Source organism: Mesoplodon mirus (assembly GCF_964341445.2).
Source record: "Mesoplodon mirus genome assembly, chromosome: 11".
Lineage (NCBI taxonomy): Eukaryota > Metazoa > Chordata > Mammalia > Artiodactyla > Ziphiidae > Mesoplodon > Mesoplodon mirus.
Window position 1 is genome coordinate 15,030,100 of NC_138987.1, and position 25,808 is coordinate 15,055,907.

Genomic DNA, 25,808 nt, shown 5'->3' on the forward strand with positions numbered 1-25,808 from the left:
GAAGACAGAATGGTGGAATTCACTGCTGCGGAACAGAGTAAACAAAAAAGAATGAAAAGAAATGAAGACAGCCTAAGAGACCTCTGGGACAACATTAAATGCAACAACATTCGCATTATAGGGGTCCCAGAAGGAGAAGAGAGAGAGAAAGGACCCAAGAAAATATTTGAAGAGATTACAGTCGAAAACTTCCTTAACATGGGAAAGGAAATAGCCACCCAAGCCCAGGAACCACAGAGAGTCCCATACAGGATAAACCCAAGGAGAAACACACTGAGATACATAGTAATCAAATTGGCAAAAATTAAAGACAAAGAAAAACTATTGAAAGCAGCAAGGGAAAAACGACAAATACCATAGAAGGGAACTCCTATAAGGATAAAGCTGATGTCAGCAGAAACTACAAGCCACAGGGGAGTGGCATGATATACTTAAAGTGATGAAAGGGAAGAACCTACAACCAAGTTTACTCTACCCAGCAAGGACCTCATTCAGATTAGATGGAGAAATCAAAAGCTATACAGAGAAGCAAAAGCTAAGAGAATTCAGCACCACCAATCCAGCTCTACAACAAATGCTAAAGGAACTTCTCTAAGTGGGAAACACAAGAGAACAAAAGGACCTACAAAAACAAACCCAAAACAATTAAGAAAATGGTCATAGAAACATACATATCGATAATTACCTTAAATGTGAATGGATTAAATGCTCCAACCAAAAGACACAGGCTTGCTGAACGGATAGAAAAACAAGACCCATCTATATGCTGTCTACAAGAGACCCACTTCAGACCTAGGGACACATACAGACTGAAAGTGAGGGGATGGAAAAAGATATTCCATGCAAATGGAAATCAAAAGAAAGCTGGAGTAGCAATTCTCATATCAGACAAAATAGACTTTAAAATAAAGACCACTAGAAGAGACAAAGAAGGACACTACATAATGATCAAGGGATCAATCCAAGAAGAAGATATAACAATTATAAATATACATGCACTCAACATAGGAGCACCTCAATACATAAGGCAACTGCTAACAGCTATAAAAGAGGAAATCGACAGTAACACAATAATTGTGGGGGACTTTAACATATCACACCAATGGACAGATCATCGAAAATGAAAAAAAATAAGGAAACAGAAGCTTTAAATGACACAATAGACCAGATATATTTAATTGATATTTATAGGACATTCCATCCAAAAACCGCAGGTTACACTTTCTTCTCAAGTGCACACGGAACATTCTCCAGGATAGATTACATCTTGGGTCACAAATCAAGCCTCAGTAGATTTAAGAAAACTGAAATCATATCAAGCATCTTTTCTGACCACAACGCTATGAGATTAGAAATCAATTACAGGGAAAAAAACGTAAAAAACACATACACATGGAGGCTAAACAATACGTTACTAAATAACCAAGAGATCACTGAAGAAATCAAAGAGGAAATCAAAAAATACCTAGAGACAAATGACAATGAAAACACGATGATCCAAAACCTATGGGATGCAGCAAAAGCAGTTCTAAGAGGGAAGCAGCTTTATAGCTATACAAGCCTACCTCAAAAAACAAGAAAATCCTCAAATAAACAATCTAACGTTACACCTAAAGGAACTAGAGAAAGAAGAACAAACAAAACCCAAAGTTAGCAGAAGGAAAGAAATCATAAAGATCAGAGCAGAAATAAATGAAATAGAAATGAAGAAAACAATAGCAAATTTCAATAAAACTAAAAGCTGGTTCTTTGAGGAGATAAACAAAACTGATAAACCATTAGCCAGACTCATCAAGAAAAAGAGGGAGAGGACTCAAATCAATAAAATTAGAAATGAAAAAGGAGAAGTTATAACAGACACCACAGAAATACAAAGCATCCTAAGAGACTAACAGACTACTACAAGCAACTCTATGCCAATAAAAGGGACAACCTGGAAGAAATGAACAAATTCTTAGAAAGGTATAACTTTCCAAGACTGAACCAGGAAGAAATAGAAAATAGGAACAGAACAATCACAAGTAATGAAATTGAAACTGTGATTAAAAATCTTCCAAGAGGGCCTCCCTGGTGGCGCAGTGGTTGAGAGTCCGCCTGCCGATGCAGGGGATACGGGTTCGTGCCCCTGTCTGGGAGGATCCCATATGCCGCGGAGCGGCTGGGCCCGTGGGCCATGGCCACTGGGCCTGTGCGTCCGGGGCCTGTGCTCCGCAGCGGGAGAGGCCACAGCAGTGAGAGGCCCGCATACCGCAAAAAAAAAAAAAAAAAAAAATCTTCCAAGAAACAAAAGTCCAGGACCAGATGGCTTCACAGGTGAATTCTATCAAACATTTAGAGAAGAGCTAACACCTATCCTTCTCAAACTCTTCCAACAAATTGCAGAGAAAGGAGCATTCCCTAATTCATTCTATGAGGCCACCATAACCCTGATACCAAAACCAGACAAAGATACTACAAAAAAAGAAAATTACAGACCAATATCACTGATGAATATAGATGCAAAAATCCTCAACAAAATACTAGCAAACAGAATCCAACAACACATTAAAAGGATCATACACCATGATCAAGTCGGATTTATCCCAGGGATGCAAGGATTCTTCAATATATACAAATCAATCAACGTGATACACCATATTAACAAATTGAAGAATAAAAACCATATGATCGTCTCAATAGATGCAGAAAAAGCTTTTGACAAAATTCAACACCCATCTATGATAAAAACTCCTCAGAAAGTGGGCATAGAGGGAACCTACCTCAACACAGTAAAGGCCATATATGACAAACCCACAGCAAACATCATTCTCAATGGTGAAAAACTGAAAGTATTTCCTGTAAGATCAGGAACATGACAAGGATGTGCACTCTCGCCACTATTTTTTTTTTTTTTTTTTTGCGGTACGCCGGCCTCTCACTGTTGGGGCCTCTCCTGTTGCGGAGCACAGGCTCCGGATGCGCAGGCTCAGCGGCCATGGCTCATGGGCCCAGCCGCTCCGCGGCATATGGGATCCTCCCGGACCGGGGCACGAATCCGTATCCCCTGCATCGGCAGGCAGACTCTCAACCACTGCGCCACCAGGGAGGCCCCACTCTCACCACTATTATTCAACATAGTTTTCGAAGTCCTAGCCACGGCAATCAGAGAAGAAAAAGAAATAAAAGGAATACAAATTGGAAAAGAAGAAGTGAAACTGTCACTGTTTGCAGATGACATGATACTATACATAGAGAATCCTAAAGATCCCACCAGAAAACTACTAGAGCTAATCAATGACTTTGGTAAAGTTGCAGGATACAAAATTAATGCACAGAAATCTCTTGCATTCCTATACACTAATGATGAAAAATCTGAAAGAGAAATTAAGGAAACACTCCCATTTACCACTGGAACAAAAAGAATAAAATACCTAGGAATAAACCTACCTAGCAAGACAAAAGACCTGTATGCAGAAAACTATAAGACACTGATGAAAGAAATTAAAGATGATACCCACAGATGGAGAGATATACCATGTTCTTGGATTGGAAGAATCAATATTGTGAAAATGACTCCACTACCCAAAGCAATCTACAGATTGAATGCAATCCCTATCAAATTACCAATGGCATTTTTTAGGGAACTAGAACAAAAAATCTTAAAATTTGTATGGAGACACAAAAGACCCAAAATAGTGAAAGCAGTCTTGAGGGAAAAAAAACGGAGCTGGAGGAATCAGACTATGCTACAAAGCTACAGTTATAAAGACAATATGGTACCGGCACAAAAACAGAAACAGAGATCAATGGAACAAGATAGAAAGCCCAGAGATAAACCCACGCACCTATGGTCAATGACTCTACGACAAAGGAGGCAAGGATATACAATGGAGAAAAGACAGTCTCTTCAATAAATGGTGCTGGGAAAACTGGATAGCTACATGTAAAAGAATGAAATTGGAACACTCCCTAACACCATACACAAAAATAAACTCAAAATGGATTAGAGACCTAAATGTAAGACCGGACACTATTAAACTCTTAGAGGAAAATATAGGAAGAACACTCTTTAACATAAATCACAGCAAGATCTTTTGTGATCCACCTCCTAGAGTAATGGAAATAAAAACAAAAATAAACAAATGGGACCTAATGAGACTTCAAAGCTTTTGCACAGCAAAGGAAACCATAAACAAGACGAAAAGACAACCCTCAGAATGGGAGAAAATATTTGCAAACGAAGCAACAAAGGATTAATCTCCAAAATATACAAACAGCTCATGCAGCTCGATATTAAAAAAACAACCCAATCCAAAAATGGGCAGAAGACCTAAGTAGTCAGTTCTCCAAAGAAGACATACAGATGGCCAAGAAACACATGAAAAGCTGCTCAACATCACTAATTATTAGAGAAATGCAAATCAAAACTACAATGAGGTTATCACCTCACACCAGTTAGAATGGGCATCATCAGAAAATCTACAAACAACAAAGGCTGGAGAGGGTGTGGAGAAAAGGGAACCCTCTTGCACTGTTGGTGGGAATGTAAACTGATATAGCCACTATGGAGAACAGTATGAAGGTTCCTTAAAAAACTAAAAATAGAACTACTATATGATCCAGCAATCCCACTACTGGGCATATACTGAGAGAAAACCATAATTAAAAAAGACATATGCGGGCTTCCCTGGTGGCGCAGTGGTTGGGGGTCTGCCTGCTGATGCAGGGGACACGGGTTCGTGCCCTGGTCCGGGAGGATCCTACATGCCGCAGAGCAGCTGGGCCCGTGGGCCGTGGCCGCTGAGCCTGCCCATCCTGAGCCTGTGCCCCGTGGCAGGAGAGGCCACAGCGGTGAGAGGCCCACGTACCGCAAAAAACAAAAAAGAAAACAAAACAGAAAAAAGACACATGCACCCCAATGTTCATTGCAGCACTCTTTACAGTAGCCAGGTCATGGAAGCAACGTAAATGCCCATCGACAGATGAATGGATAAAGAAGTGGTGGTACATATACACAATGGAATATTACTCAGCCATAAAAAGGAACGAAGTTGGGTCTTTGTTGAGACATGGATGGATCTAGAGACTGTCATACAGAGTGAAGTAAGTCAGAAAGAGAAAAACAAATATCGTATACTAACGCATGTATGTGGAACCTAGAAAAATGGTACAGATGAACCAGTTTGCAGGGCAGAAACTGAGACACAGATGTAGAGAACAAACGCATGGAAACCAAGGGGCGAAAGCTGTGTGTGTGGGGGGTGGTGGTGGTGTGATGAATTGGGAGATTGGGATTGACATGTATACACTGATGTGTATAAGACGATGACTAATAAGAACCTGCTGGGCTTCCCTGGTGGCGCAGTGGTGAGAGTCCGCCTGCTGATGCAGGGGACACAGGTTCGTGCCCCGGTCCGGGAAGATCCCACATGCCGCGGAGCAGCTGGGCCCGTGAGCCACGGCCGCTGAGCCTGCGCGTCCGGAGCCTGTGCTCCACAACGGGAGAGGCCACAACAGTGAGAGGCCCACATACTGCAAAAAAAAAAAAAAAAAAAAAAAAAGGAAAAGAAAAAAGAAAAAGAAAAAGAAAAAGAACCTGCTGTATAAAAAATAAATAAAATAAAATTTAAAAATTAAAAAAGATTTAATTCACATGTGCCTCAAGTTCTCATGGGATAAAAATGGTGCTTACTTCATAGAGTTTTAAGGAAGATTTAATGACAATTTGTGTAAGGCTATTAGAAAAATGTTGCATGTGTTAGATATTAGTATTATTACTGCTATTATTATTATGTAATCTCTGAAGAACAGTTTTTGAGGTCCAAAACAGTGTAGACATATAGTACAGCTAGAAGTAAAATACAAAACTGATAGAGGAGTGGTCACTTTTTTAATCATAAACTATAATGTTTCAACCTTAATAGAAGGTTGAGATAAAACCCAATCTCAGACTCCAAGACTCAAATTGATCACTTGTAGTTTTCAACTATGAATCGTGGCCGGGCTACCATAAAATATCATTATATAAATATTTGGTTAAGTTAAAGGAAGTTTTCCTTCCTGATCAATGTACAGAATTTCCTATGCAATGTGTAGATTAAGGTAATCTCAAGTGGCCATTACAAAATTAGAAGCCATCAAAACAATTATTTTATTTTTATTTATTATTTATTTTATTTTATTTTTTTATTATTATTATTTTTTTGCGGTACGCAGGCCTCTCACTGCTGTGGCCTCCCCTGCTGTGGAGCACAGGCCCCGGACGCGCAGGCCCAGCGGCCATGGCCCACGGGCCCAGCCGCTCTGCGGCACGTGGGATCCTCCCGGACTGGGGCACGAACCCGCATCCCCCGCATCAGCAGGCGGACTCCCAACCACTGCTCCACCAGGGAAGCCCAAAACAATTATTTTATTAACAAATTCTTTTTAACAAACGAACCATTACCCCTTCCTACAATATTCAGCAACTCTCCTAGAATAGTTATTTTGATGCCTTTCTGTCACCAAGATCTACCACCATCCCTTAGAATGGCTCTATGTCTTCCCATTAAAATATGCAAAAGGGTAGGGAACCGCTTGGGAGAAAAGTGTCAGGCACACACATTAAGTTAGTTCCTCCTTCAAGAAGGAAAGTTTGGTTTTGTCTGGGCGGCTGGACTATGCAGTCCAGCTCGTGACAGTCTGAAGAAGACAAAGTCAGCACAAATTAGTGATGTGCCATTGCGCAATGCAGGCAGGGTTAAGATACCTTGTTTTAAAAGTGGGCTTCTTTCCCACCAAAAAAAGAAAGAAGTTGGTCTTATGTTTTAATTAAGACAGAGTGCCCAGGCCAGGAGCGTTACAAAGGCTCCGCAGTTAGATGAGCAGAAAGGACAGGGGAGGGGTGTGACACAGCAAGGGAAAGGAATTCATGCTTCCTGCCTTCTTTCATGTGGCCTTCATCTCTCATTTATTCTAAGAGCAATCTGGCTATCACCCTCTCTATCTGTGTAGGAATTAGTAATTTATATCTGTAGTCAGCTGGTACCCAAGGTCTAAGACTCCACAGGATTCCCCACCTTCAAACAAGTGACAACTTTAAGGCTGGCAAATGGATGGCTTTTGCAAAAGGCCAAATAATTTCACCCAGAAGACTAAGATTATATGTGATTCAAATGAGCCTCACAGAAAACACAATAAAATACAAATCATAGGAAAGCTATGTTACTTCAAACTCAGAAATGAAACACTCGTGGTTACTGTAAAAAGAGAAAGCTGGGGAAATTAGATCATTTAGATGTCATTTATTTCACATCTTCTAATAATACATTTTTATTCCTTTAATCAGGAATTCTGACCTCAAAAAAAAAAAGTTTACTAGTTTCCAAATATTTCCAAAGTAACATATGTAAGCTGACCTTGCCTGAAGCTTTGAAAAAAAAATCTAATCCATCAAATTTAGTATTTCAAAGTAAAATTTGCTAATCTTAAATGAGCACAGTACAAGTTCTGATTCATACTATTCTATTCTAAATGATATTTAAAAATTTATAGTCTTTTGACCCTATGAGGGATTCACAGACATTACTTTAAAGTCTTTAAAAAATAATTTGATATTTAATAACTATTTATTCATAATATTAAAGATGTTCTCTGTCCAGAAAACTTTACACCCTTGTTTTATTATAAGAGATTTTAAGGGGAAAAAAAATGAACAGTTGGTTGTTCATTTGTAGAATCCTATATCATAAAATCTCTGGCATTTCAGGTCACAAAATCTGAATTTTGACAAATAGTAAGTCATACTGTATACTTAATTTAAGCAGATAATAAATGTAAAGTGCCCAGGTAGTAACTGATATTTAATAACTGTTCAATACTCTCTATTATGTACTGGCATCTAGTAAGAACCAAGCCTTTTGGTAAATATGAAAAGTAAAAATAGTAAGTAGGGTTGTAGAGAATATCTATGTGCACAATCTGTATACTCTCTCAGGACATTTCTCTCATCACTGTCCTGTATCCAAGCCGTATTTAGAGTGGTAAATCATGATTACGTGTTTACGCTTAGGAAGACAGAGCATTGGTTCCCCCAATCATCTTCTGTAACTAAGAAAAGGGACAGAAACGGATCACGACTCTTTACGAATTGGCCTCTGATCCCCTAGGGTTAGAAGCCGACATTCGCTTTCTCAGAAGTGCCATTTTCTAAAGTGTCTGTGGTGGATAAATGATAGATACTACAGTTGCTACTCTAAGTTTAGTTCAGTCCCCATTCAGTGAGGACCTGTGAGTGCGTACAGATAATTTAAACTGTACACAGAGGCCGACTTCCTTAAGGCAACAAACAATTCAGTCACAGCGTTCAAGATTCTGTATAGTGTAACTGAGGTGTAACTCCAAGATGAAAAGCCAGTGTTTAATAGATGTTTGAAGGGTATATGTGAAAAATATGGGTTGAGGGTGGCTCTGCATGGCCTGGGTCATCTTGACCTAGCCATAGAAAGCAACCCAGCTGGTTTTACTGCTTTCTGGCTGCACTGTCAGAGAAGAGCTACTCAGAGAACTTGTTGACACTTAAAAGAAAGTCTAGCACTCTTAAGTGAGCTGGGGCTGAGAGTAAATCACAGAGAAAATGGCTTGAGTCCCCGGCGCTGAGGCAGTGTGATGCCATGGACGTATAACTGACTTAGGAGTAAGGAGACCTGGGCTCAGCCTCCAGCTGTCACCTACCACACTGGAAAGGTCGGTGGCTAAGCGGATGAGAGGGCAGCAGCAATGGTGCTGATCAGGCCCAGCTAAGCTACGGAAATACTAGAACAAAAAACACCAAGAGGGGCCTCCCTGGCGGCGCAGTGGTTGAGAGTCCGCCTGCCGATGCGGGGGACACGGGTTCGTGCCCCGGTCCGGGAGGATCCCTCGTGCCGCGGAGCGGCTGGGCCCGTGAGCCATGGCCGCTGAGCCTGCGCGTCCGGAGCCTGTGCTCCGCAACAGGAGAGGCCGCAACAGTGAGAGGCCCGCGTACCACAAAAAAACAAAAAACAAAAAAAATGACTTACAGGAAGCCTTGAGAGTGTTACCAAATTTAAAAAATAAAGAGGTGGTTCTAATTAAAAAAAAAAAAAAAAAAAACACCAAGAGTCAATAAAACCAGCTTAGGTAAAACAAGAAAAGAAAACTCAAGTTGTGCTTCCCTGGTGGCGCAGTGGTTGGGGGTCTGCCTGCCGATGCAGGGGACACGGGTTCGTGCCCCGGTCCGGGAGGATCCCATATGCCGCGGAGCGGCTGGGCCCGTGAGCCATGGCCGCTGAGCCTGCGCGTCCGGAGCCTGCGCTCCGCAACGGGAGAGACCACAACAGTGAGAGGCCCACGTACCATAAAAAAAAAAAGAAAACTCAAGTTAAAATATATTTCACATATATTTGATGTGAATGCATGGGATCACAGGGGATCAACAAATGCATCCATAATTGCAGAAACTGGAACAAAAGTGTGGTGAACCACAAATTACATTACATTCTTTCTTTCAAAAAATGAAAGAGGGGGAGTTGATAATACAATAAGTGGCATGAAGATGTAGTAAAGCACAACGGTAAACACTTTATTTAGAAGGTCTGGAAAGATGGTCGGAAGTTGGAGAGGACACAAATTAGAGCAAAGAACTGAAAATAAACGCTACCATTGAAAAACAAGGAAAGAAATCCCCAAAATGTGGCTAGATTAAACAAAATCTAAAAAACAGTCTAAAAGAATTAAAAGTTTTAAAAACTTAAATTTATGCGTGTGTGCACATGCACACACACATACACAAAACCTGAGACTAAAAGAAATACGTGAGGTAAGAGAAAAAGCTAAGACCAAGGAAACCAAAATTAAAGAACTGACATGGGGTAAGGGACCCAGAGACCACAGAAGGGGGTCTGGAACCACAGCATGAATAACAAGCAGGAGGTGGCTGTGAACTGCCACTCAGGAATAATAAGAATTTTAAAACATCTACTTGAAAAGCAAAGAAAGACTGCCAGTGATTGGAAAAAAAATTCAGATGAACAGATAATAGTGATTCCTGATATCTGCTCTTTCTGAGAGAAAAAAGAACTTAAGAAGAATCATGCAATGGGAATTCCCCGGCAGTGGTTAGGATTCGGCGCTTTCACTGCTGTGGACCCGGGTTCAATCCCTGGTTGGGGAACGAAGATCCCACAAGCCAGCAAAAGGAAAAAAAAAAAGAATCATGCAAAATGGAAAGAAATAGACTAATACCAGCAAAGTACCCCGCAAAGACAGAACTTTTTTCTTTGAAGACAGTAGAAGAACATTTCAATCTATAGGACCTAAGGGAACTTGCCAACAAAAATTTACAGCTAAACAGATAATTATATACTTGAAAATATATGTTGGCAAACAGTAAACTGGTCTCAACTATTAGGTTTAATGCTTAAGTCTCTTCTTTTTACTGTTCATAAGACCTTTTATTTTATTTTTTTGTTGTAAAAGGGCTTCAAGATACTGATTTCAATAACTGCTCTAAAAATTCTTGCCCTTCAGCCCTGTTCTCATGACAGCCATCGCGTGAGCTCCCTAAACATGTCTAGAATACGAAGCCAGCTCAGACTTTAGTCATCAGAGGTCTTAGATTTGATTGCTCATTTCCATTATTATTAACACAATTTTTAAGTTTCATTTCTAAATCTTCAAGAAGCAAATATGAGAGGCTTTAGTACTATTACACACTGCCTTATTTATAGTCTTATTTTATTAGTGAAAATAATTGTTTCTTGAAGTGCTGCTGTTTTAAAGCAGGACTAGGTTTCATCTAATTAAGTATAATTTCAAGCATCTAGTTGACCAATAGCCCCAAAGTGTACACTTAACAAATGGTAGGACAAATATGCACAAAGTACTCACTTCAACAGTTTCAATTTTTCCCTCCTGGGGATGTGGTGTCCTTGGGTAGATATCGAGAAGATGTGGTGGTGAATCAAAGTGTAATCTTTTGAGGTTTCTTTTAATAACATCTTTACAATTCAGTTCATCAAAGTTAGTCCTCCATAATAAGACCTATAAAAATTAATCAGGTTGGCAGTTATTGACTTGCATGTACAAGCAGTAGAAGTAAAATTTTTTTTAAATGAATATATAGAATGGTCTCTCAAAATAGGAAGGCTAGATATATATTCTGACAATGTTACATCTCAACACTTTTTTTTTAAAGGGTGATAAGGAGAGATTTAGCATTTCAAATTGCCTTTATGTCCAGTTTAAAATTCATATTAAGAAAATAACTTATTACCTTAAAATCCTCTTTTATTTTTCCCAAAGCACCAAATCATGTTTTTGGCTTTACTGTCCACCTTATTCAATAAATCTGGCTCTGAATGACTTTTGGTCATTTCAAATAAATGCAGATTTGCTATACAAACAATTTAATTTTACCATCCTCAAGGAGCTTAATCAACATTTGAAAAACAAGGCATACAGACCATAGATTAGGCAATAATTCAAGTGAAAGGGCCACACCAATATTAGGTATTCAGTAAGTGTCAGTTTTATGTATTATAATTAAGTGTAAAGATGAGCAAAAGAAAATAACTACTATTTGAGTTCCAAAAACTATCAGAACTGGCAGTATTTCAGCTACGAGATAGCAGACTTCCTGGCACTAAATTAAAATATAAACTCATTGATAATCCTCTTAACATATACAAACTAGCTGGTTGTAAAAATCTTAGCTGAGGTCTCAGATTCCATTCCCCTAACCAAATCAAAGAGGGAGCCGAGAGATTTACAAACCTGTGCATCGGCACCTCCTGATGTAAACAGCTCTCCACCTTTTGAAAATGTAACAGTGAAGACAGGCCCCTAAGAAATAAAGGGAGATAAAAGAAAAACTTACTTGGTAATGTGTTCTCATGGCCAAGAAGGCCATGAGTATTAATTTTTCATCCTAACTTGTGCAGACTATTTTTTTTTTTCTGGCGGTACGCGGGCCTCTCACTGCTGTGGCCCCTCCCGCTGCGGAGCACAGGCTCCGGACGTGCAGACCCAGCGGCCATGGCTCACGGGCCCAGCCGCTCCGCGGCACGTGGGATCCTCCCGGACCAGGGCACAAACCCGTATATCCTGCATCGGCAGGCGGACTCTCAACCACTGCGCCACCAGGGAAGCCCAGTATCCAGCTGTTAGCAACTTATGCAGGCAAAGAGAATCAAAGAATCAACCCAATTATATTAAAACATCTATAAATGACACTAAGTGAAAAAAGAGATACTAATAAAAATGAGAAAATACACTTTTCTCCCCTTTAAAGAAAAGCTTGGGCATAGGTAAGTTAGGAAGAATTTCTGTTAAGATTTTCTGGCTTTGGATTCTTTATTCAACAAATCACTAGCAGAAACTGAATGATAATTCTGTAGGTGATGGGAATGAGGCTGTACGAACAAAGCTCATTTCCTGACCACAGCAGGCTTTGCCGAGTTCTCCCTTCATGTGGGCAACATTGAGCCACTCAAAGTTTTAAGAGCAGGACATGGATAGAAGAGCTGTGATTGACGAAAATTGGTATCACGATTGTGAGAATGATGCGTTGGAGTCAGAACAAACGGTTGCAGGGCAGTTAGGAAGTTACTGCAATGATCTGGGTGAGAGGTAACAGGAACAGGAAATGGAGCCATGGCTGTGGAGCTGGACAAGACTATACCCGCCACAGTCACAACATGACCTCGAGGTCAACGTTCAGTCAAGAAAAGAGTAAATATTCCTTATTTCAAAAATAGTCGTATACTGTTTGTTTTTAATATGTCCTTAATCTATAAAAGAAAATCTTGGGGGGAAAACATCTTATATTTTTCAAGTAGACCATCCCACAGACTCAGGTTATTATAGCCTCATAAACACCTTCACCTCCAGACTGAAAAATTCCATCTTCGTGTGTAGTGCTTTTCTCCTAAATTATTTTATTTATCTTTTTTCTATTACTCTGTCCTTCTTCCATGGATATTTTAATCCTTGGCCACTTTTATTTGTTGTTCATCCAGCCTAAATCCATGGGTACACATACATCTGAGCTGGTTAGTGTCTATTTCTGCTTCACTCTAACACAGCTGCAGAACAAATGATAAAGCAAGCAGGAAGTCCGGCAGGATACATGAAGGCAGAAAAAAAAACTCCCTTAGACCACAAAACCCATTCTATTTCTGGATATAAATAACTTATACTTGGTTAGAAGGAAGTACCTAGTACATCTTATTTAAAAAAAGAAGAGGATGCATTCTAAAAAATTTAGAGAAGTTTGAATATTTACCCAGAAAGGAAAGATAGTTTCTACACTTAAAAAGTTTTTCTTTGGTACATTATATACGTGTGTGTGTGTGTGTGTGTGTGTGTGTGTGTGTGTGTGTGTGTGTGTGTGTGTGTGTGTGTGTGTGTGTGTGTGTGTGTGTGTGTGTGTGTGTGTGTGTGTGTGTGTGTGTGTGTGTGTGTGTGTGTGTGTGTGTGATTGAATAGGCTCAATAAATAGCACCCCACTTCCCCACTGGGTTCCTAAAACAATTGAAAAATAAGACAAAAGAAATATTATCTTTCTTACTGATGAAGGCTTATAAAGAGAAAATGTGGCTTTATCTGTGGGCAACTGGGCTTTCTAGAACTGAATCCCAGAATGAGTCAGATTTGAGTACCCAGTCACAGGCAAGGCTGGACAAGGGCAGGCCTCCCCACAAGAAATATCAGAGGAAAACCATATGGACAGGCACAGGCTCCCAAGAGTAGAGGGCATTGGGCCCGACTTGTCAAATTTCTCCTTCTAAACTTGCCAATCAGATTAGTGAAAGGAGAGAGTGAAGGGGGTGTGGAGGCTAAGAGGGTCAAAGCTAGTGGGACAGCCTCCACATGAGGGGAAAGATCAGAAGTAAGAAAAACAGGTATCCATCACCATTTAACCAGTCAAACCTATACTACATACTGAGGAAGACAGCAGGAGAGGATTAAGTTAATGTCCACTGAAAGATACACATTGATTTTGACATGACTTACAATAAATAATATTTATTTAAAGATAAAAAATATTTATTTAAAAATAAAAATCATAGCCTTGGAAGCAAAAAAAAACCACATTGTGATAGCAGCAGTGTGTGCCACATCTGGAAAAATAATAAAGCCATATAATAAAATGGATCAGAACTTTTAAAGAGGTATTATTTAAGAAGCAAAAATCTTAGTGTTCATACCGTATGTCCTTGAAGTGTATATATGAGCCTTCCTTCTAAGAGGTCCAGAATCTTAAGCATACCATCTGAAGAAGCAGTGATGAGATAGTTACCCGAAGGATGGAATGACACACAATTAACTCCACCGCTGTGAACTGATTTGTAGAAAATTAAAGCAAAAAGTTCAGAGAATAATTCTTAATTCTAGAGATGCCCCTTTACCCTATTAGCAATACTAGGCTGAAAGCAAGAGTCAATTAGGGGCAATGTCTCTACAGCAACCAAAATTCCACATAGCTCGTGAGACAGAATAGCTTTACAAATGAGAGTGTGTCATGGAAGAATGATCTTAATAAACAAACACATAACTATAAAATCTTCAGATATATTACCAATATAAGCAACCATTGACCACCACCGGCTCACATAAGGTATACATCTTAGCCTTAAACTAAATTTAATAACCAGATAGCTGCTTGGGACAAGGGGTGAAGAGTATGGAGATATATTTGGAAAAGGCAGTCTTGCCAGCTTGAGAATTCATTTCTGGACAACCTCCTTCCAATAGGAGGCAGTATAACACAGCGATCAAAAGTTTGTTCATCACTGTATTTTATAAAAATGTACTTTATAAACAGAAAGTCCCATGTCAGTTCTATCCCTATTTTAGCAAGTAACTTAGCCCCTTTAAGCCTCCGTTTCCTTATCTTTAAAGTGGATGTAATACTAATACCTCTTAGGGCTGTTGTGAGGATTTAGCACAGTGTCTCCTACATTATAGTTATTAAGAAAGGGAAATGTGGATTTAATATAAATCTAATATACACTAAGAAATCAATTCATTTCTCTTTTAACTTCAATATATGGGCACAGTAGGATGTTGTTTTCTACCAGTTATAACACCTATCTGTGCTCACGTATCTCCTTCTGAGTCAATTTCTATCCTGGATTCTTTTTTTTTTTTGTAGGACGCGGGCCTCTCACTGTTGTGGCCTCTCCCGTTGCAGAGCACAGGCTCAGGACGCGCATGCTCAGCGGCCATGGCTCACGGGCCCAGCCGCTCCGCGGCATGTGGGATCTTCCTGGACCGGGGCACGAACCCGTGTGCCCTGCATTGGCAGGCGGACTCTCAAGCACTGTGCCACCAGGGAAGCCTTATCCTGGATTCTTATACAAAGCAGATAACCAAAGTTTGAAAATCCTACAGTAACCTTTTTTCTTTTCTTTTTTTTTTTTTTTACAGCCCTGTCATCATTTTTAGGGTCCCTCCACCCCCTTCTGCACGCTGGCCTCTACTCCAGCTCCTTGAACCATGCTGCTGAGAGGGGCTAACTCTTCTCTAGTCAGTTCAAAGTCAGCCCATCTTTCTCATTAAGAGGGCCAAGCCACACTGAGAAGGACAGTCTGTCAGCGTAAGAACTTCCTAGAGGAGCCCATTTTACAACTGAATTTTGTTATGGAAATTGTTACCTTGATAATGCTGGAGTAACTTGTTCACTCTTATATCCCAGATTTTCACGGTATGATCAGAACCTGCTGAAGCTATGCATGTACCATTAGGGTTAAAATCCACAAAATTTGCAAACCTAGGAGGAAAGAATAAGATGGTCTAATATTTTTATTTCTCTTTACTCTCATTTCTTTTTTTGAATTGTAATAATTAAATGTCTCCGTAGCAAACTAAACCATATAAATGCAAAAAGAGAATGGACTTACCCTACAAAATCTGAGATGTTATTAACACATTGCTTATTTGTGGTATCCCAGATTTTAATAGTTTTATCCTCACTACATGATACAATTAGTCTTCCATCAGGTGAAAACCTGGAAAGCATAAGAAAGATAATTTTTGTGGCAGGCTCCTGACAAACACCCCCACCCCCACCATGACATACATGACATATATGACATACTAAATACCCTAGGCCAGTGTTAGCACACCACGCAGCAAACTCCTATTCTGCTACCAACATCTTTTCCAACTAAAAATAAGAACAACGAATGACACTGATAGACCATTAAAAACACGAAAATATACTATATAGACGAACTGAGAGTCTTTTAACCTTTTATTCTTTTATATTTAAATAATTTAGTTTCAAGGTAGTTTCTGTCTGAGGTCTGCACTGCTTCCAAGCCAAGTAGCTTGTTTTTTGTTTTTTGGGTTTTTTTGCGGTACGCAGGCCTCTCACTGTTGTGGCCTCTCCCTTTGTGGAGCACAGGCTCCGGACGCGCAGGCTCAGCAGCCATGGCTCATGGGCCCAGCTGCTCTGCGGCACGTGGGATCCTCCCAGACCGGGGCACGAACCCATGTCCCCTGCATCGGCAGGAGGACTCTCAACCACTGCGCCACCAGGGAAGCCCCAAGTACCTTGTTTTTTAAAAGTATTCTCTATTTCTTTCTACTGTCATTTTCTGGTGTTATCCATATGACCCAAGAGAGCATCTATTACTCATCCTACCAACTCTACAGTGAGGCTTTTTGTAAGAAAAGAACTGGTGTGTTGAGAATTAAAATTGAATGCTATCATCAACAAAAGAACCAACTCCCCAAGCCTGTAACTCCCTGGATTTGGGGAGGCCAGAGAGCTCCAACAGACTGAAAATAGAACAACTCATTTTTACAAAACTGAAGTTCCTTCACGGACACACCTATTATCCATATGCCCCATTAAAAAACAAATGAGAAAATTCTCAGACATCTTGTCTACTGCTTTTATACTCTCTCTCCCTTTAAAATCCTTTCCAAGGTTCTTTTTCTCTCTTAAATGCCTTTTTAGAATGGAGATGGAAGAGCAGAAGGCTGAAAAGAAAATGAAAAGTTTTAGACTATTAAGAAACTATGGAGCAGGAGCAAGAAGAACTACAACCCTGCAGCCTGTGGAACAAAAACCACATTCACAGAAAGACAGACAACATGAAAAGGCAGAGGACTATGTACCAGAGGAAGGAACAAGATAAAACCCCAGATGAACAACTAAATGAAGTGGAGATAGGCAACCTTCCAGAAAAAGAATTCAGAATAATGATAGTGAAGATGATCCAGGGCCTCGGAAAAAGAATGGAGGCAAAGATCTAGAAGATGCAAGAAATGTTTCACAAAGATCTAGAAGAATTAAAGAACAAACAAACAGAGATGAACAATACAATAACTGAAATGAAAACTACACTGCAAGGAATCAATAGCAGAATAACTGAGGCAGAAGAATGGATACGTGACCTGGAAGACAGAAAGGTGGAATTCACTGCTGCAGAACAGACTAAACAAAAAAGAATGAAAAGAAATGAAGACAGCCTAAGAGACCTCTGGGACAACATTAAACACAACAACATTCCCATTATAGGGGTCCCAGAAGGAGAAGAGAGAAAGGACCCAAGAAAATATTTGAAGAGATTACAGTCGAAAACTTCCTTAACATGGGTAAGGAAATAGCCACCCAAGTCCAGGAACCACAGAGAGTCCCATACAGGATAAACCCAAGGAGAAACACATCAAGACACACAGTAATCAAACTGGCAAAAATTAAAGACAAAGAAAAATTACTGAAAGCAGCAAGGGAAAAACGACAAATACCATAGAAGGGAACTCCCATAAGGTTAACAGCTGATTTCTCAGCAGAAACTCTACCAGCCAGAAAGGAGTGGCATGATATACTTAAAGTGATGAAAGGAAAGAACCTACAACCAAGATTACTCTGCCCTGCAAGGATCTCATTCAGATTCGATGGAGAAATCAAAAGCTTTACACACAAGCAAAAGCTAAGAGAATTCAACACCACCAAACTAGCTCTACAACAAATGCTAAAGGAACTTCTCTAAGTGGGAAACACAAGAGAACAAAAGGACCTACAAAAGCAAACCCAAAACAATTAAGAAAATGGTCATAGCAACATACATATAGATAATTACCTTAAACGTGAATGGATTAAATGCTCCAACCAAAAGACACAGGCTTGCTGAATGGATAGAAAAACAAGACCCATCTATATGCTGTCTACAAGAGACCCACTTGAGATCTAGGGACACATATAGACTGAAAGTGAGGGGATGGAACAAGATATTCCATGCAAATGGAAATCAAAAGAAAGCTGGAGTAGCAATACTCATATCAGATAAAATAGACTTTAAAATAAAGAATGTTACAAGAGACAAGGAAGGACACTATATAATGATCAAGGGATCAATCCAAGAAGAAGATATAACAATTATAAGTATATATGCACTCAACATAGGAGCACCTCAATACATAAGGCAACTGCTAACAGCTATAAAAGAGGAAATCAACAGTCACACAATAATTGTGGGGGACTTGAACATCTCACTTACACCAATGGACAGATCATCCAAAATGAAAATAAATAAGGAAACAGAAGCTTTAAATGACACAATAGACCAGATAGATTTAATTGATATTTATAGGACATTCCATCCAAAAACAGCAGATTACACTTTCTTCTCAAGTGCGCACAGAACATTCTCCAGGATAGATCACATCTTGGGTCACAAATCAAGCCTCAGTAGATTTAAGAAAATTGAAATCATATCAAGCATCTTTTCTGACCACAACGCTGAGATCAGAAATCAATTACAGGGAAAAAAACGTAAAAAACACATACACATGGAGGCTAAACAATATGTTTCTAAATAACCAAGAGATCACTAAAGAAATCAAAGAGGAAATCAAAAAACACCTAGAGACAAATGACAATGAAAACATGATGATCCAAAACCTATGGGATGCAGCAAAAGCACATCTAAGAGGGAAGCAACTTTAAAGCTATACAAGCCTACCTCAAGAAACAAGAAAAATCTCAAGTAAATGATCTAATGTTACACCTAAAGGAAGTAGAGAAAGAACAACAAACAAGACCCAAAGTTAGCAGAAGGAAAGAAATCATAAAGATCAGAGCAGAAATAAATGAAATAGAAACAAATAAAACAATAGCAAAGATCAATAAAACTAAAAGCTGGTTCTTTGAGAAGATAAACAAAATTGATAAACCGTTAGCCAGACTCATCAAGAAAATGAGGGAGAGGACTCAAATCAATAAAATTAGAAATGAAAAAGAGGAAGCTACAACAGACACCGCAGAAATACAAAGCACCCTAATAGACTACTACAAGCAACTCTATGCCAATAAAAGGGACAACCTGGAAGAAATAGACAAATTCTTAGAAAGGTATAACCTTCCAAGACTGAACCAGGAAGAAATAGAAAATAGGAACAGAACAATCACAAGTAATGAAATTGAAACTGTGATTAAAAATCTTCCAACAAACACAAGTCCAGGACCAGATGGCTTCACAGGTGAATTCTATCAAACATTTAGAGAAGAGCTAACACCCATCCTTCTCAAGCTCTTCCAAAAAACTGCGGAGGAAGGAACACTCACAAACTCATTCTATGAGGCCACCATCACCCTGATACCAAAACCAGACAAAGATACTACAAAAAAAGAAAATTACAGACCAAAAATACTAGCAAACAGAATCCAACAACACATTTAAAGGATCATACACCATGATCACGTGGGATTTATCCCAGGGATGCAAGGATTCTTCAGTATACGCAAATCAATCAACGTGATACACCATATTAACAAACTGAAGTATAAAAACCATGTGATCATCTCAATAGATGCAGAAAAAGGTTTTGACAAAATTCAACACCTATTTATGATAAAAACTGTCCAGAAAGTGGGCATAGAGGGAACCTACCTCAACACAGTACAGGCCATATATGACAAACCCACAGCAAACATCATTCTCAATGGTGAAAAACTGAAAGCCTTTCCTCTAAGATCAGGAACATGACAAAGATGTTCACTCTCACCACTATTATTCAACATAGTTTTGGAAGTCCTAGCCACAGCAATCAGAGAAGAAAAGGAAATAAAAGGAATACAAATTGGAAAAGAAGAAGTAAAACTGTCACTGTTTGCAGATGACATGATACTATACATAGAGAATCCTAAAGATCCCACCAGAAAACTACTAGAGCTAATCAATGACTTTGGTAAAGTTGCAGGATACAAAATTAATGCACAGAAATCTCCTGCATTCCTATACACTAATGATGAAAAATCTGAAAGAGAAATTAAGGGAACACTCCCATTTACCACTGCAACAAAAAGAATAAAATACCTAGGAATAAACCTACCTAGGGAGACAAAAGACCTGTATGCAGAAAACTATAAGACACTGATGAAAGAAATTAAAGATGATACCCACAGATGGAGAGATATACCATGTTCTTGGATTGGAAGAATCAATATTGTGAAAATGACTCCACTACCCAAAGCAATCTACAGATTGAATGCAATCCCTATCAAATTACCAATGGCATTTTTTAGGGAACTAGAACAAAAAATCTTAAAATTTGTATGGAGACACAAAAGACCCCAAAGAGCGAAAGCAGTCTTGAGGGAAAAAAATGGAGCTGGAGGAATCAGACTCCCTGACTTCAGACTATGCTACAAAGCTACAGTTATAAAGACAATATGGTACTGGCACAAAAACAGAAATATAGATCAATGGAACAGGATAGAAAGCCCAGAGATAATCCCATACACCTATGGTCAACGAATCTACGACAAAGGAGGCAAGGATATACAATGGAGAAAAGACAGTCTCTTCAATAAGTGGTGCTGGGAAAACTGGATAGCTACATGTAAAAGAATGAAATTGGAACAGTCCCTAACACCATACACAAAAATAAACTCAAAATGGATTAGAGACCTAAATGTAAGACCAGACACTATACAACTCTTAGAGGAAAACATAGGAGGAACACTCTTTGACATAAATCACAGCAAGATCTTTTGTGATCCACCTCCTTGAGTAATGAAAATAAAAACAAAAATAAACAAATGGGACCTAACGAAACTTCAAAGTTTTTGCACAGCAAAGGAAACCATAAACAAGACGAAAAGACAACCCTCAGAAAGGGAGAAAATATTTGCAAACGAAGCAAGGGACAAAGGATTAACCTCCAAAATATATAAACAGCTCATGCAGCTCAATATTACAAAAACAAACAACCCAATCCAAAAATGGGCAGAAGACCTAAATAGACATTTCTCCAAAGAAGACATACAGATGGCCAAGAAACACATGAAAAGCTGCTCAACATCACTAATTATTAGAGAAATGCAAATCAAAACTACAATGAGGTTATCACCTCACACCAGTTAGAATGGGCCTCATCAGAAAATCTACAAACAGCAAATGCTGGAGAGGGTGTGGAGAAAAGGGAACCCTCTCACACTGTTGGTGGGAATGTAAATTGATACAGCCACTATGGAGAACAATATGGAGGTTCCTTAAAAAACTAAAAATAGAATTACCATATGATCCAGCAATCCCACTACTGGGCATATACCCAGAGAAAACCATAATTCAAAAAGACACATGCACCCCAATATTCACTGCAGCACTATTTACAATAGCCAGCTCATGGAAGCAACCTACATGCCCATCGACAGACAAATGGATAAAGAAGATGTGGTACATACGTACAATGGAATATTACTCAGCCATAAAAAGGAACAAAATTGGGCCATTTGTAGAGACGTGGATGGATCTAGAGACTGTCATACAGAGTGAAATAAGTCAGAAAGAGAAACACGAATATCGCATATTAACACATATATGTGGAACCTAGAAAAATGGTACAGATGAACCAGTTTGCAGGGCAGAAATTGAGACACAGACGTAGAGAACAAACATATGGATACCAAGGGGGGAAAGCAGTGGGGGGGGGGGGTCGTGACGGTGTGATGAATTGGGCGATTGAGATTGACATGTATACAGTGTTGTGTATAAAATTGATGACTAATAAGGACCTGCTGTATAAAAATAAATAAATAAAATTCAAAAATTAAAAAAAACAAAGAAACTATGAACAGTAATTTTGCTATTAATATTTTAGCAATAACAAAAACCAAAAAAATTTAGGTCATAGACCGATTATATTTCAATTTTATTTGTAGTTTCCCTCTCTGCCCAGATTACTATAAAAGTCATTAACTAAGGGTGTGGATTATAAGTGAAGGTTTTTCTTTTTGTTTTTTCACTGTCCCCTCCCCTGCCCCTCCCATTCTTAAGGTTGGCCGACAAATAATTCTTCCTAACAGAAACTTTCAATCTGGAATTTATGAATTCACCACATTTTAAAAGCAACATAGATGCATAATTAAATTCTATGTGAAATTGTTTTTAAAAATTCAAGAAAATAAACTTGCAAGGAAATATCTTCCACTGGGCAGTTCAGCTTGATTTTATCATAATATTTTATTAATCTTTTACTTTAGGAAAATATGTGAGGAAGATTCAAATATGAAAGACAGTTTTACAGAAATGTTCCAAATAGATGTAACTTATTTTGTATAGATACTGGGGAAGAAAAACCTATTCAGTATCCCCATGAAAATAAATTTTGCATAGTAATTGTAAACAACTAATGTAAGAAATCAAATTGTGTTTATTAATAAGCTCTCTTTTAAAAAATTATTTAATGTGAGCATTCTAAATGATAAGAATATTTCTAGGAGATGAGTTGATTCTGACATTTTAGGAAAGCAATGATGAAAAAAATTAATAGAATGGAAGGATTAGGTTAAAAACAAAGTACAAATATACTCATTCTATGATATTATTGGCCAAATACCACCACCACCATCATCATTATCCTGTCAACATTTACTGAGCATCTGTGTCCTAGAATGGTTCTTAACACTTTACCTGTAGCAACTCATTTAATCCTCAGAATAACCTTACAAAACAATTGCTATTGCCGGCCTCAATTTACAGATGAATAAACCAAGGCACATAAAGGGTCAGTAACTGCCAGTCACACAGCCAGGAAGATGTGAACTAGGCAGTCTGGCTCCAGAGCCAGATCTCTCAGCCACTCTGTTTAAGTCTCTTACAGAAAGGAAAGTTTCTTTTACCGGCCAAAGTAGAGCACAGGAAGTTCTGTGTGGCTTGTGTAACCACAGAAAGTTCTAAAGTGGAGAAAAACCACAGGCAATGCTCTTAGGAGGCTATATCACTGGGCTCTGCCTGATAGGCTAACCACTAGACAATCCTTTAATAAAAATCTGTGTGTCTGCTGCCATACCCGATCAGTGTCCTTGAGGAGTTTCTGGGGAAGATAGTCATTCATTGGCTCATTCAAATATTTACTGAGCACCTGCCAGAACCAGGCACTGGTCACTGGCCTAGGTAATAGGAATACCACAGTGAAGGAGACTGCTAAGACCCCTACTCTCATGAGGCTTTCATACTAGGAAGGAGGGAGGGCACACAAATAATATAATTTTAGATAATGGTAAGAACAGAGTTGGTAACAAAAAGGTGCCAATTAGTTACCAGAAGAAACAGGATTTTAAAGAAACTTGTGAATTAAGGAAAAGAAGGTATCTTGACCAGCCAGAAATTCATCCTAAGCAGGAATGGCCATAGCCTGGGAGAGATTTCCCCAGCACTAGAGAAATGAAGGGAATGTGAACCTCAGATAAGTGGGGAGTGGAGAAGCCGACTGGGATGAAAGAAGGCGGTGCCTGAGGGGGGGCATTTCTATCTCCCCCCTCTGCACGACCAAAGCGGGGCTCAGGGCTAGGGCCTCTCACTTGCTCTGGACACTGTGTATAATCCCCGCATAAACTCTCTGTCGGCTCTTTTCGCCTTTGGAGGGGTTGAAAGTGAGGACGGCGGTTTGTATCTTCTCCTCCCTTTTATTTTTAATTAGATACATCAGAAATAGGTTCGTGCCAATAAAACAGGCTTCTCTTTGCCCTGACTTTGATCAGGAAAGCATAGTCCTTTTTTTGTCAGGGCTCAAACAACATCTGATGGAGTTATTAATTTGAAGCATGTTAAGAGGATATAAAATTTCTATCAAGACATAAAAAAAATTTCTAACACTCTAATTCAGTACCACCTAACCACCTTTTAAAACTTCCAGCAAGTGTGTCAAGAAGATGGATGTCACATTAGTCAACAGTGACTAATGGATCAGCAGACGTGAACTGTCTGTAAGGCATCTGCGAAGTTAACTACTTCCTATTCAAGCCTTTAAAATGTACTGGTACTCTTTGGAGAAAATGAGGGAATTCTTGAACTTTTTTCTAGAAAAACTGGTTCACATGTCCTTGAGAGTAGCCCAAGTTATGTAACAGGAGTTCTTTAACTTTGAATCTATGAAGTTCCTGAAACTATATATAAAATTATATGTCCATAAGCACAGTCACTGAGTTATTCGCTCACTAACGAGCCAAACATGTCCATGAACCCTGAGAAGTTTTAAAGTGCTTTCATAAGAAGTCAAAATTTTCATTTGGCTATTTCTTATCATTAGACTAAACAGTCTATAAAAACACAATATATACATGCATGTATCAAATCACCACATTGTACACCTTACGCTTATACACGGTTATATGTCAATTATATCTTAATAAAGCTGGTGGGGGAGGGACAAGGGCACACAGCCCCCATCCCTGCCAGACACTCAGCTGCATGGACGAAGGGCTCAGACTTCTGAGATGAGAGCCTGTGACTCAACCGTCAGCCCTCCAAACAGGAGGAGGACACAGAAGACTAATTTGGGAGTTAGATACGCCACATTTAGGAACTAGATATCGTCCCTGAGGACCAACCTGGACTCCAGGGGCTGAAGGATATCTATTTAGCATCCAATGTCAGCCACACTCACCAGCTCCACCTCTGGTGGGGGGGGAGGGGGGGCAGGGTAAAAAAAAGAAAAGAAATTAAAAATAAGGGAGGATAGAAAGGGAATCGTGGGAGAGAAGGAAAGAATGAAGGAAATACAGAAAGAAAAAGATTCTCAAAAAAAAAACAAAACCCTACATTTCTGGCCCTCAGGGCTCTGAGACCAGGGTAGGCACTGTTCCATGTCCCTTAAGAAACAAATCATTAGTAAGTGGTACTCTGAAGCCAGCAGCTATTCAATAGGAGGGGAAAGCAGTAAAAAGCAGTGAAAATAAGACTACCCAGTCAGTACAGAGTCCTGAATTCTAAAGCCAATTTTGCAACTGCCCAGCTCTGTAACCTTGTGAAACTCATAACCACCCTGGCCACCATTTTCTATTTGGATAATGAGAAATTCTGGATTGCATTCAGGCCTAAAACTTTCATAGACTCATTAAAAAACAAAAAAAATTGGCAGTCTCAGAGTTTGCTTTGATGGGATTTTGGGTTTACACAGTGAAGGTGAAATTCAAGGCAATAAGCAAAACGGTTATGCTTTTTAAGTGGTGGTCAGCATTAGAGGAGAAACCGTCTGTTGATCGCAGTAACCGGATTCATCCCTGTAACTGCTGAGAGACAAAAAGCAGATGAAAGAGACATCATAAGATTTAAGTATGCCATGAAACATGCTAATTATTGCTGGGTCATTTACCATTTACACGCCCAGACTCCTCTCCCGGGATTTCCACCCACAAGTACAACTGCCTACTAAGCGTTTCCTCTTGGATATCCTGCAGGCACCTCTGACTCTGAACTTGTCCAAATCTGAACTCATTATCTTCCTCCCCGGACTGCTCCTCCAGCGTTCCTTTTCTCAGTAGATGGTTTCTCAAGACAGAAACCTAGGAGCCAAGCTTGATTCCTTTCTCT

At 39.3% G+C, this 25,808-nt stretch overlaps 1 protein-coding gene across 3 annotated transcripts in view; it reads right to left on the reverse strand.

Annotated features, from left to right (window-relative positions):
• Nucleotides 1-25,808, reverse strand: part of POC1B (POC1 centriolar protein B) — a 109,499-nt gene that overhangs the window by 44,523 nt on the left and 39,168 nt on the right. For all 3 annotated transcript variants that reach the window (XM_082636017.1, XM_082636016.1, XM_082636015.1), the window contains 5 exons: nucleotides 15,882-15,989; nucleotides 15,636-15,751; nucleotides 14,187-14,320; nucleotides 11,752-11,820; nucleotides 10,867-11,019 (listed from right to left, as the gene is read on the reverse strand). In XM_082636017.1, coding sequence (XP_082492143.1) covers nucleotides 10,867-11,019; nucleotides 11,752-11,820; nucleotides 14,187-14,320; nucleotides 15,636-15,751; nucleotides 15,882-15,989 — 580 coding nt within the window. The remainder of the gene's footprint in view (nucleotides 1-10,866; nucleotides 11,020-11,751; nucleotides 11,821-14,186; nucleotides 14,321-15,635; nucleotides 15,752-15,881; nucleotides 15,990-25,808) is intronic.